This window comes from Thamnophis elegans, chromosome 5, assembly GCF_009769535.1.
Source record: "Thamnophis elegans isolate rThaEle1 chromosome 5, rThaEle1.pri, whole genome shotgun sequence".
Lineage (NCBI taxonomy): Eukaryota > Metazoa > Chordata > Lepidosauria > Squamata > Colubridae > Thamnophis > Thamnophis elegans.
The window spans coordinates 77,454,002-77,466,041 of record NC_045545.1 but is presented as its reverse complement, the minus strand read 5'-3'; the positions used below and the strand labels follow the sequence as shown (position 1 = coordinate 77,466,041).

The 12,040-nt window shown below is 35.0% G+C and overlaps 1 protein-coding gene across 2 annotated transcripts in view; it reads right to left on the bottom strand.

The window, feature by feature from the left end:
- The window catches only part of ARFGEF2 (ADP ribosylation factor guanine nucleotide exchange factor 2), a 46,150-nt gene that overhangs the window by 30,780 nt on the left and 3,330 nt on the right, over window positions 1–12,040 (bottom strand). For both annotated transcript variants that reach the window (XM_032217396.1, XM_032217397.1), the window contains exons 2-5: window positions 4,921–4,951; window positions 3,210–3,333; window positions 2,583–2,729; window positions 249–428 (exon numbers count right to left, since the gene is read on the bottom strand). In XM_032217396.1, the coding sequence (XP_032073287.1) occupies window positions 249–428; window positions 2,583–2,729; window positions 3,210–3,333; window positions 4,921–4,951 (482 nt within the window). The remainder of the gene's footprint in view (window positions 1–248; window positions 429–2,582; window positions 2,730–3,209; window positions 3,334–4,920; window positions 4,952–12,040) is intronic.

Sequence of the window (12,040 nt, the reverse complement as noted above, 5' to 3'; positions counted from 1 at the left end):
GCCGCCCTTGGAATGCTTTCTAATTAGGATAGCTATTGATAGCACAATATCCCACCATTATGAGGAAAACCGATGACAACTGTGGTGCAAGTTCTAAAATAAGCAAATTGCAAATAACCCCACCCCCCCCCACAAACTCTCTCAATTGAGTAATAATGCACAACATGAATATAAAAAAAGAAAAACAATAGCATATATCAGTACTTAAAGATGTGTATATAAGATAGAGACAGAAACGTGTTACATACAGCCTGGTTTTCCATCCGTGTGAAAATGACATTCAGCATTTGAGTGAGAGTAGCCTTGGCAGTTGTTTGATTAATGAGATTTTTACTGGCCAAGTAGATGTTATAACATGTTCTAACAGTCTGAAGAATTGTTCCTTCATGAATTTCTATATATGGAGATGTGACAGCAGTGAGAAGAGCCTAGAGAAAAAAGGCACATAGACATTATAATAATGAAAATTGGCAAAATCTTTTTAAAAAAATATGTATTATTTGGCACTTTAATAAAGGTTAAAAAAGAGATGATACCCGAGTTTCCCCGGAAATAAGACCAGGTGTTATTTAAGCACAAGGGCTTATTTTCCGAAGATGTCTTATTTTTTTCATTGTACGGGAGGCCCACTTTTGCTTGCTTCTAATGCCACCGCTGTGAGATGTGGGGGTGAAGCTTCCCTACATGCCCCACACTGGCTTACCTCAGGGCCCCCGCAGACAGGCTACCCATGCCCTGATACCTTTCGCGCCTCGCAGCAGTGATTGCAACAGCCCAGTCCAGCAGGACCCTGTGTGCCACTTGCCCACTTCTTCTGCTTGCTCATGGCCACAATGGAGGAGGTTGAGTTATGTGCAGATGCTTCAGCCACGAGGTGAGGAGCAGGGGTGGAACTGCTCCACATGCTCTGCACTGGTTTACCTCAAGGCCCCTGCAGCCAGACCATCCATGTCCCGACACCTGCCTCGCCTCATGGCCGCGGCACCTACACACCACTTAGCCTTCTGCTCAGTTGCAGCTGCACACAAGCAGAAGAAGTGGGTCAGTGGCCACGTGGGCTCTAGCTGCACATGGATGCCGGTGCTGCCACCACAAGGCAGGTGTCAGGGCATGGATGGCCTGGCTGCAGAGGCCCTGAAGTGAGCCCGTGCAGAGTGCATAGGGCAGCTCCACCACTTCGCGGCCACAGCAACACAAATAACCAGAAAGAATGGGTGGCCAGACAGCTGCACAGGCTCTTAAGTAGGGCTTATTTGGGGGATAGGGCTTATATTAGGCGCAAGTGTAAAAACATACTGTAGCTTATTTTGGGGGAAACAGGGTATATGTATCTTAAATCCGTCTTTTTAGAAGGCAGGAAATATACCCCAAAGACAGAAGCAATTTCTTGCTTGGGAAAATGCCACCTCATCTGTAACAACTATTTTATGTCAGATTTTTTTCAGATAAATCATACTGCTATTTTATGTCTAATGTCTAAAGGACTTATAAATGAAACAAGACAATCCTTGCATGTTTATAGCTTGCATTTTCTGTTTCTTAAGCTCATATAGTATTGCTTTCATATTACTAGTGGAAATGTCCAAGAACTGTATATCTAGGAACATGTATGTATCATAGAACTTGTACTCTTATGTGCTGTTAAAATGACACTATTATAATCTTATCCACTTAACCAGGAATTAATGTAACATTCTTACAGATCTTTGGCTGTATTCTCAAATCATCTTATGCTGTAGTGTGATTTGATTATGATGAGGCATCTTGAGTGAACTGCCATTCTGATGAATAAAGCCAGTAAATTACAGTTTATATGAATTAGCACATTGGATGAAAGTACTCATATACTTTGGCCTGTTCAAAAGCAAGACCAAAAAAATTCAATGGGAGCTTAACTTTTCAGCTCACTCTATTTAACACTATGTTTTAAGTCTGAGATTTTCTCCCTATTCCAAATACTTTCCTTCTCAATACTTCCCATTACCAATTTGTTTCTATTTACATACAGAAAAATAACATTTGGCTCAATGTTATATGTAACTCAAATTCAATTTTAAGCCCTTAAAAGAGAACGTTTCTGAAAATATATATACATATTTTAAAACATTGACAAACATTTTGAAATATATGGAATATTTTCAAGAACTATTCATCTATTATACTGATAATATCAAGGCAAATAAGTTCATTCACAACAAGAATTTTTAATTTGAAAAGAGTCTTAAAACAGTGGTGGTGGTGCTGCAACTTAAAAAGTCACTTAAAAACAGGCAGCAGTAAATGAGATGCCAAATGGGAATTGAATACAAGGGAATTGAATAAGATGAAAGTGAATGCACAGAATACAACATCAATTAGCAAAATAACTGAGGAGGCAGAAAGCATTAAAAATTGTTTTATTATGTTCCATAAGGAACTTACTTCTTAAATAAGGCATACAGTCATAAATACAAAGAGATACATCAATGTTGTGGAATATAAAAAGTAAATGATCTATAAATAAATATAAGGATTTTCTTGAAATAACAAAAAACTGAGACTAACAAAATATCCAATTTTCTAAAGGTACAATAAGACATTACCTTTATTATTTGTAACTGTACTCCTTCATCAGTCTGAGGACCCTGAAAGCAGTTGCATACTGTTTCAACTATGCGGTCAATCAGGCGCTTTCCAGGAGCTCCACTGTCTGGAGCATTGCCAGTGATATGTCCATAAGCAATGAGTTTCTAGGCAAGAAATAGATATATATCCACAGTATTATGCTCGTTTTCAAGCCCTCAATGGCTTAGATCTCTTAATGTATTCAAAATACCAGAACATCTTCATGAATAAATCAGGGAAGGGGATGGAACTTTACAATTATTAAAGTTCTGCTAGAGGGAAAGAGGGGATTTGAGAAAAAAATCAATCTGCTTCTATTTTTCCCCTCAAAAAAAAAAAAACCCTACATCACACATAAATGGCATTAAAAAGAATATTTTAAGCATGATGTGTGGGAAAATAAAGCACTTTAAAAACTAAATCAACAGATATCAAGCAGGAATGTTCAAAACATTGCACAAAGGAAAAGATAATTAAGTTTTAATTCCTTCTACAGCACGATTATATACATATTCACACACATATACCCACAATTGTAGAACATAAACTCAGCAAGTAAAATCAATTTACCCAAAGGTAATAACATATTAAATTAAAGAAAATACCTGTAAACAATCCAAAGAGGTGCTGACAATCCGTGGAGATTTTGATTGACAGGCCAACTCAAATGGGAGAAAATATTTATCAGCTTCAATGAAGTTTGCTTTTGGTATGGTTTCGCTGCCTTGGCTAATTAGAAAAATTCAAAGAAAATTATTTTGATGTGATAAATTGATCCATTATTTTCACATTAGAGTTAGTGCCAGTTCTGTATCAGACTATCCTCTACATGTTAAATATATCTAACGGGCTCAATACTTTCATCATTTATTATTTATCCCAATTGTTTTTACTTGGGAGTAAGAAAGCTTACACTTTTTCATACCTGCTTGGAATTAAGTTTGTCAGCAGGCAACTGAAATACTGAAGCCTAGGGTTATAATCTTCAACTTCCATGCTTATTAAAACTCAGCACAAAGGCAAGGAGAACTCCTTATGTCTCCTTATAACACCAAGTCACTACCAGTTCCCTTTTGCAAGATGACAATTTAACTCCACCCCAAATACAAACGATTGGGGTTGTTCTCTGATGAAAATTTGTGTACAGATGTGTTCAAGAAAGACAGTAATTTGTAGCTGCACAGAATAAACACTTGTCTCAAGAAAACAAACAAGATTTCATTTTGTGCTTTCATTTATCAAGTATGTTATGGTAATGTGGTATACTTTTGCTATGCAAACCAATTGATAGTATTTCTTCACTGTTATATTTAACTTAGAAGTTAAATCATTAGTTTTTGGGTGAGAAAATGTCAAACACATACTGCTACCACTAAAATAGTCTTTTAAACTATTAGACATCACTTCTGTGTCTAAAATTTCTTTTTTAAAAAGGGACTGATTCTCACATCATACAAGCAGATAAAGTAAAAATTTTGTCAACCTCAAAATTATAAATTAAGAACATGAAAGTCATAACATGTGTATATAATGTTATTACAATATTATTTTTTCATATGATTATGGAGTTTAAGATGATAAAAAACTACTAACAAAAATACAGTGTGAATAATCATCAACTAAAACATAAAAGTATTAAAAATCATTAGAATTCTTTCTAAAACCATTGATTTATATTAATGACAAGCAAAACATATCATTAGGCAAACTGAGATTCAGAATATGTTAAAAGCCAACATTATTGGAAAGGCAAATAAATAAATACATAATAAACAGAAACTAGCTGTGTCCCTGCCATTTACATGCCTAAATTATGGCTGATATGAACAATGATGAAAAGGAATAGCAGAAAATAGATAAATTATAAGTATGGAAAGAAATTCCGGTTGAAAAGAAAGGAAGTGGTATGTATGATCTTTCAGAAGTGTGGAAGTCGTTGCTAGTAACTGAAATAGAATGACAGTTCTAAGTAAACCATGCATAGTCACAAGAATTGCTTAAACATGTACCCCTTCCTCAAATCCTTCACTTTTCTAAATAGTTGTAAATAAGTTTTGGAAACTCTGAAAGTTCCTTCAGCATTCCAAACTATTTTTGTCCACCTGCTCCTCCCTGTCTTGATGCAAATGGGAAACATATCACTTAGCAGAAGGAATCATTAAAGTTTTACCTTTATATAGCTTATCAAAACAACAAAATAACATTTTGGTGTATATCAAATGCCAATCTATTTGCAATTTTAACAAACGGTACAAATATCTCAAATGAGATGGTCAATAGTCTTTAACATATTGTGTTGTCAGAGAATTTACTTACCTTTGTTCTTCTAATTCTGCTTTTATTTCATCTAGGGAAAAAAGAAATATATGTTTTATATGTTGAAAGTTTAAAATAATCATGAAATAACTTTGAATTTTTAAGATAGATGGTATCAACAAAGATTTCGCTACATAACAGTAGGCTAATTTTATCAAGTGTTTTTAAAATAACACTTTTCTAGTAATTATGGAGTATAGTAGCCCTCAAATTTGTAATGGTGTTGTATGACTACTAAAACTCTTCACATACTTCCAGACTTTCTTGAATATGTTAACTGGCAACCTAGAAACCTAAATCTATCCCATGTGGCTATAATATTCAATGTGTACAAGATATGGTATGGAGAATGAAAATCTCAATTTATTTTCATAGTTATATGTTTTTTTCAATGTTACAATGGGTGTGTTCTGAACTGTTAATTGTTACTTCATTAAGGTTCCTAGCTATATGTTGAAGATTTTGTGAAAAGCATGTTTGCCTAGATTTCTCAAAACAAACGATTTAAGTAATACACAAAGTAAAACAATCTACATTTCAGTATCCCAACTGTGGAAAAACATTTGGATTTATATTTAATGTTTTGCAGTGAAAGCAGGAAAGTCTTCTCAAAGTTTTAAAAGTAATAAATCTAATATTAATAAATGAATACATACATCATATGCCTTGCCCAGATTATACTGTTTGTCTTTGATTAGCAGTCCTAGAAGTTTATAAAATAATAAATGTAATCTTTAAGTGCCACAAGTACCTCTGCTGATTTAATTATAATAATAATAATAATAATATAGCAGACCATAATATGTATTTGAAGATCTGAGCTACCTTCTTTCACCATCAACCTTGTTTATCATGTAATTTACTTAATAAGGACACTTCTAAATTACCAGCCTCTTTGTCCTGTAATTCTTCTGACGCTAGTGTAAAATGTATCTGATATTGAGCAAGGATATTTTTATACATTTACTAATTTCCAGAGAACTATGAGCTAATCAAGTTCATGGATCTCTTCACCCAAGAGATTAAATAATTAATAAGAAGCTCACTTTCTGGTCTGAAACTGCCTTATCTGCTTTCATAGCTCTATGCCTAAACACATATCTGTTTCTCCTCTTGATTAACAAAAAAGTAAATAAAACTTTAGTACTTTTCCACATTTCTGAGCTTGCCACAATGGCAGATTCCAATTGCCTTCCAAAATCTAAATGCTGGTACTTTGGCAATTATGCATTTGGACTCATTATCTAATCATGCCAGCATGCAACTACCACAGGATACTTGGAAGTGGGAGGTAGGATAAGCCAAGAATCTTCTCCAATGGGAGCCCTGGTTGCCTCTTGAAGAGAAGCACTAAGATATTGCTGTGTCTCAAAACAATTTTTGCTGCTTTGAAATGGCATTGTCCCATCCACAAATACAATGCCAGCAATACAGGGATATATTGAAATTTGCAATAGTGGCAAATATCTGTAGCTCGGGTGTAGGATGAAGTTGAAGGTTTGTTCTCCAAGCTTGTGGGTTGGTTTCCTAACGTTTCGTTACCAGGCTAAGTAACATCTTCAGGAGAGTTTAACATCTTAGCTGAAGATGTTACCTAGCCTGATAATGAAACATTCGGAAACCAACCCACAAGCTCAGAAAACGAACCTTCACCCTCAAATACTGAAATTGCTCATAATAGCAAGTCCCCAGGTTTATCATTTGATACAAAAGGCAGAATTTTATCTCATATGATATACTTCTAAAAATTTTCAGATAAAACAATAGGAAACCAAAATTTAGAAACTATTAATCCAGTCTTATAGTCTTATAGTCACACATAAAATCATCTGTCTTAACCTTAAGACAAATGTTTTACAGTGAGGACAACATGTAATCATCCAGAATACATTTGAATGTATGAATGTCCTGAATTTCCGATTCAAATTATCTAAAAATCAATGTCCCTTCAATTACCAGTCCTTTACTATTTTCTAAAATGAGATGAGTCACAACCTTATTGGCTTTGTAAGCTAGTTAAGAATGTTTTGGTACTCAGTATAATTATATGGTAAGTAGATTATCTTTCTGTACATTTATAATTTTAAAAAATATGACCCATTATATTTGCCCAACTGTGTTTTCTTATCCAACTTCTGCTGCAGTTTAACTGCAAATAATACCAAGATTTGACCTACACTACTGCATGGTATTTTAAAATATCTGTTTTCATTAGACTTTTAAATGGCATATGCTTTGAGAAGCCAGTAATGAATATGCTGTTGCTGTAATATTATAATACTCATTTTAAAATTTTCAGAAATATATTCTGCATACTACTGTACTTTATAATATGATGATGTGGCACTGAACTTTCATACCGTTTCTCTGATACCTGTACTTGGAAAGTCTAGTTTAAAAAAAATCTAAACTGGCTACTTTCCAAGACAGATTTGTTTAAATTAAGATTGCAGCATGAAATGCCAGGAGGCATTGCACAAGACTTTCTTACCTAATGTTGGTTTTTTTCTAGCTTCACCTATCACATTTCTTACACACATACATGCACATGCATGCACACACATACAAACTGTACACATGCATAGACAGTTCATCTCTGTTAGACTAGATTTGGTATTTTGAAAAATGAGAGAATCAGGTGGGGTTTGTTTGTTTTGCTTTTTGTCCCAGAAGTCCAAATTCTAACCTAAATCTTACAGAACACCTAAGAGAAACTAAGTTATTTAAATGTATGTCTCCCTTCTATTTAATTTTAGGATTTTGACCATAAATGCTTTATGATTACAGTACCACCAGCTTTTCCGCTTTTCTGCTTCCACATTCCTATATTTCTCAATGTAATGAAAATACCTCAAAGTGTGATTATGATGTTGTGATTACTGTGTTGATTCTGAGAACCATATGAACCAGTGTTTTTAAAGAAGCTGCTTTCTTTATTAAAAATAATATTAAAAATGAAATGATACATAATGCCTTCCATAATAACAAATGCCAAATCCAGTCTAAACCTCTGGCTGATCATGTAGCCTACAATATAGAAAACTAAGAAGCTAGAATTCAATCAGACAAGCATCTGCTGCACAACACCAAGGACTTAACAATTGTTAATAAAATAGTTTTTTTTAAAAAAACTCTGGAGAGTAAACATTGCAATACCTGGAACAACAGTACAGAAGAGAAAGAACTGGAGAAAAATCGCAAAATATAAAGATCTGCCAATAGATGGTGACAAAAGAAAGCAAAGCTAGTAATAGATGGTTTGGGTGCAATCCAAATCATTCAGCACTAACAAAATCATCATCAGTCAATTGTAAAGGGAAGTTTACTTGAAGCAGCTTACATCCTTCAACAATATCTTTAATATTATTAAACAATAACAACTGCTTATCCTAGATCCTTGGGAAGCATTCAGTATAGGACAAAAATGCTAAACACAGCCTAAAGCAGACTAGGAGACCAACTTAATAAAAATAATTAAATGCCACCCAACTCCCAGCAACTGTGGGTGGCTTACAATTTTTATCACACTTAAAAACAAAGAATAAGTCACCCAGATGCCTTTCAAGGTAATCATGTACCTCAACACTATATAGCCCAAAAGTGGCAATATATAAATTATTACACCAGGATCAGGTGGAGAAAGAAAGTGATGGAAGTGAAATCTGCCAAGCCACTATCCCAAATCAAGAAGCAGGACCGAACTGTGAAGATCCATAGGGTTTCTGAGAGAGGGCATTGATCATAAAAAGGTTTTATTTTCCATTTTCATAGCATATAATCACATGTATACTATTACATAGTCAATATCAAGTTGTATTATTAAGTACTTACGTCGATTCATCTTACCATCAACTACCAAAGGAAAAAGAAAACCCAGTTATTGGCTCTTCTGCTCTCCATACACCATATTTATACCTTATCCAACACTTTCTTTCCCTTTTCTCCTCCCCCTTTCTACATTCTGTCTTCCCTCCATCATTTTCTACTCTACTTCCCCTTCCTTTCTCCTTCTACTCTCTCCCCTTACCACTCCTCCTTATAGACCTCATCTTCCCCCTTCACCCTCTCTCCTATCCCTCTCTTCCTATCTTTCTTCTCTCCTCTGCTTCCCACTCTTCCTCTAATTCACTTGGTGTATTTCATCTTCTGAGCAAACTCCCTTTTGTGTTGATGGTATTTATAATTCCATTTCAATATACATAAAAAAGAAAAAATAGCAGTATATATGTACAATCATCCAACATCCCTCCTCCAACTTAATAAAAATAATTAAATGCCACCCAACTCCCAGCAACTGTGGGTGGCTTACAATTTTTAACACACTTAAAAACAAAGAATAAGTAAAAAATATAAAAACAGCATAAGGGAAAAGAATAATGATGGCAAAGAAATCAAACCCAGAACGCAACAGAAAGGAAGAAAGGACCATAATTCCTTCTCTCCAATGGTTTAGGGGCAACCTCATTCCAGAAGACTGCTACAGAGAAGGCATCTTCCAGGGTCCAGACAAATGGCACTGTTTATCCTTGGAACCTGGAGTGTACCATCCTGCCAGATTGAACTGACCAAATATTGTTGGAGACAGACAGGCTCTCAAATAATGAGGCTCTACATCATGTAGGGCAGGGGTGTCAAACACATGGCCTGAGGACCTGATGCGGCACACACTGGCTACCCCCACCCCCGTTTTAGCGAACGGGAAAAAAGTTGTTACATTATATGATGACAAAGTAGCGACGTGAGTTTGACACACCTGATGTAGGGCTTTATATGTGGCAACCACACTCTTTAATCACACCAGAAGCAAACTGGCAACCAGTGCAGGTTGCAGAGGTGTTACACCAGGATACTGAGGCATGCCCATCTTTGTCTACATTGTTGCATTCTGGACCTCTTTTCAAGGGCAGTCCTATGTAGAATGTATTGCAATAGACCAGCTGTGAGGTGATTAGAGCATGAATGACTGCCTGAGGGCCCTTGTTCTAAGAACTGATGCAACTGGCTCAACTGGCACATTAGGTGAAGCTGGGTAAAAATCTTCCTGTCCAGAGCTGTCACCTACTCGTTGGGCAGGAGCTGTGTGTCTGGGAAGATACCCCCTCCCAAATTATGCACTTTGAATGGGGAAGTTGGAACATTCCCAGATCTGATTGGTCGAAATGCACACAGTCACTTTGTTTTCAAAGAGCAGCCTGTTTAATATAATAAAAGAAATTTATCATAGATTAACATACACTTTAACAAATACAAAAATTGGTATGCGAACTTACATATGATAGATGAGTAGCTGCAGAAATTATGTCCAGTCAAAAGAATATGACATGCATAAAGCATAAATAATGACTACTAAAGTTTCATGGTGATAATTCATAAAGGTGGTTCTGACAAGCTGTGTAATGGAATACAAGCCTATTTTCATAGCCATAAATAATGTGTTACTATTATGAATATTAATTCCACATAGTTTCTATTATGCAATTTTAAACATCATAATATAGTTAATTTTAATTTGTAGAGAAGCATAGGAATGGAAAAGAAAGCCAAAAATATTCACTTGTAAGCTAGAACAGAAGCTTCAACTTCTAATTCTAAATGCTGATAAACTTTGTGAAAAGAATGAATGACTGTATTTTAACAACTCGTACTTGGCAGTATTAGAATGATTACTTCTAAATTAGATTAAAACGTCATGTTCCTCGTGATGCAAAATTCAGAAGCACCTAACTAGTTCAGGAGTTGAAAACACATGGTGATTGTTTTAATTCCAGACTGAAATACGTATATTAGGATATAATTTGATGTGTGTTTTGGGAAAAAACATTACATTCACTATTAAAAAGCTATAGATATTTTATAGTAAATCTTGGATCAACAATGTATTCAGTACAAAAGGAACACGTGCGTTCAGTATGTGGTTGCTACCAGAAAAAAAATTCAAAGAAATCTTCTATCATGTTTCCTTTCTTCCTGTATCTGCAGAAGTGCAGATAAGAACAGTTTTAGTGACTGATGGCAGTTGGAGCCACCAGTTTGAGCTGAGTGCTGTCAGCTGCGGTAAGATTCTTACCATGGTTTCAACTAGTTTCATAGATGTTTTGGAAGTTATTCATTGTGTTTTCTGAACTTCAGGCAGTTAAGTGGAATAGGGCAGAATGCAAATAGTGTTATTTGCTACAGAATACCAAAACAATGTTGGCAGTCAAAACAAGTTTTTTTGAATTAAAGAATGAATGGCTTCCAAAGAATATTTCAATAATATACAGTTGTCGTCCATTAGAAATATTTTTCAGCTTAATAAAATCATATTGCAGCTGTAGTCTTTCAGCTTGCAAAGATAGTGATTTGTATAGCACTTGGTACTGTTACAGTAAATCGCCTAATACTGTACTTACGTATATCTGTTTTAAAAGGAGTTATTTTATTTTATTCATTTACTATTTATGTAATTTATACACCACCCATCTCACTATCTAAAGCAGGGGTGTCAAACTGGCAGCCCACAGGCCAGGTGCATTATGTGCAGGCCACACCCACCCCAGCTCCACAAAGGGGAAAGATGTCATGTGACAGCAATGTGACGAGGCGAGTTTGACACCCTAGATCTAACATAATGTTATATCTAAGACTCTCAAATAATCTTCAAATAAGACAAGTACTACAAAGGTATTACCTTTTTTTTTTTAATCTATCATGAAATCTGTGAGCAATGGTTTAAGTTTCAAAATTACATGCGGCATAAAACTCTTTGGCAAGATGGATGGACATGCAAATCAAATAATAAATAAAATACCATTAATGAACATTCAACATAATCCTTAGCATAACCTGTACGAAACAATAGCATTTGAGCTTCTTAAGAACTCTCTCTTCATAGGATAAGCCAGTAATTCATTTCATTAAAATAAGATTTAAGTCCTTTAATATGTTAAATCATCTCCATATATTAACATTGCTAACTTCTACTTCCTTAATGTTCTGGGTTCAGATCTGTTAGTACACTAGTCTTAGTTTTGTAAATATCTAAGATCACTTCAGAATCCGAGGATCCAAGTTCAGGGATCAATGTAGAAGTAGGCCCAAACTTGAATCTTCAGAAGAAAATAATAACCAGCCTTACTCA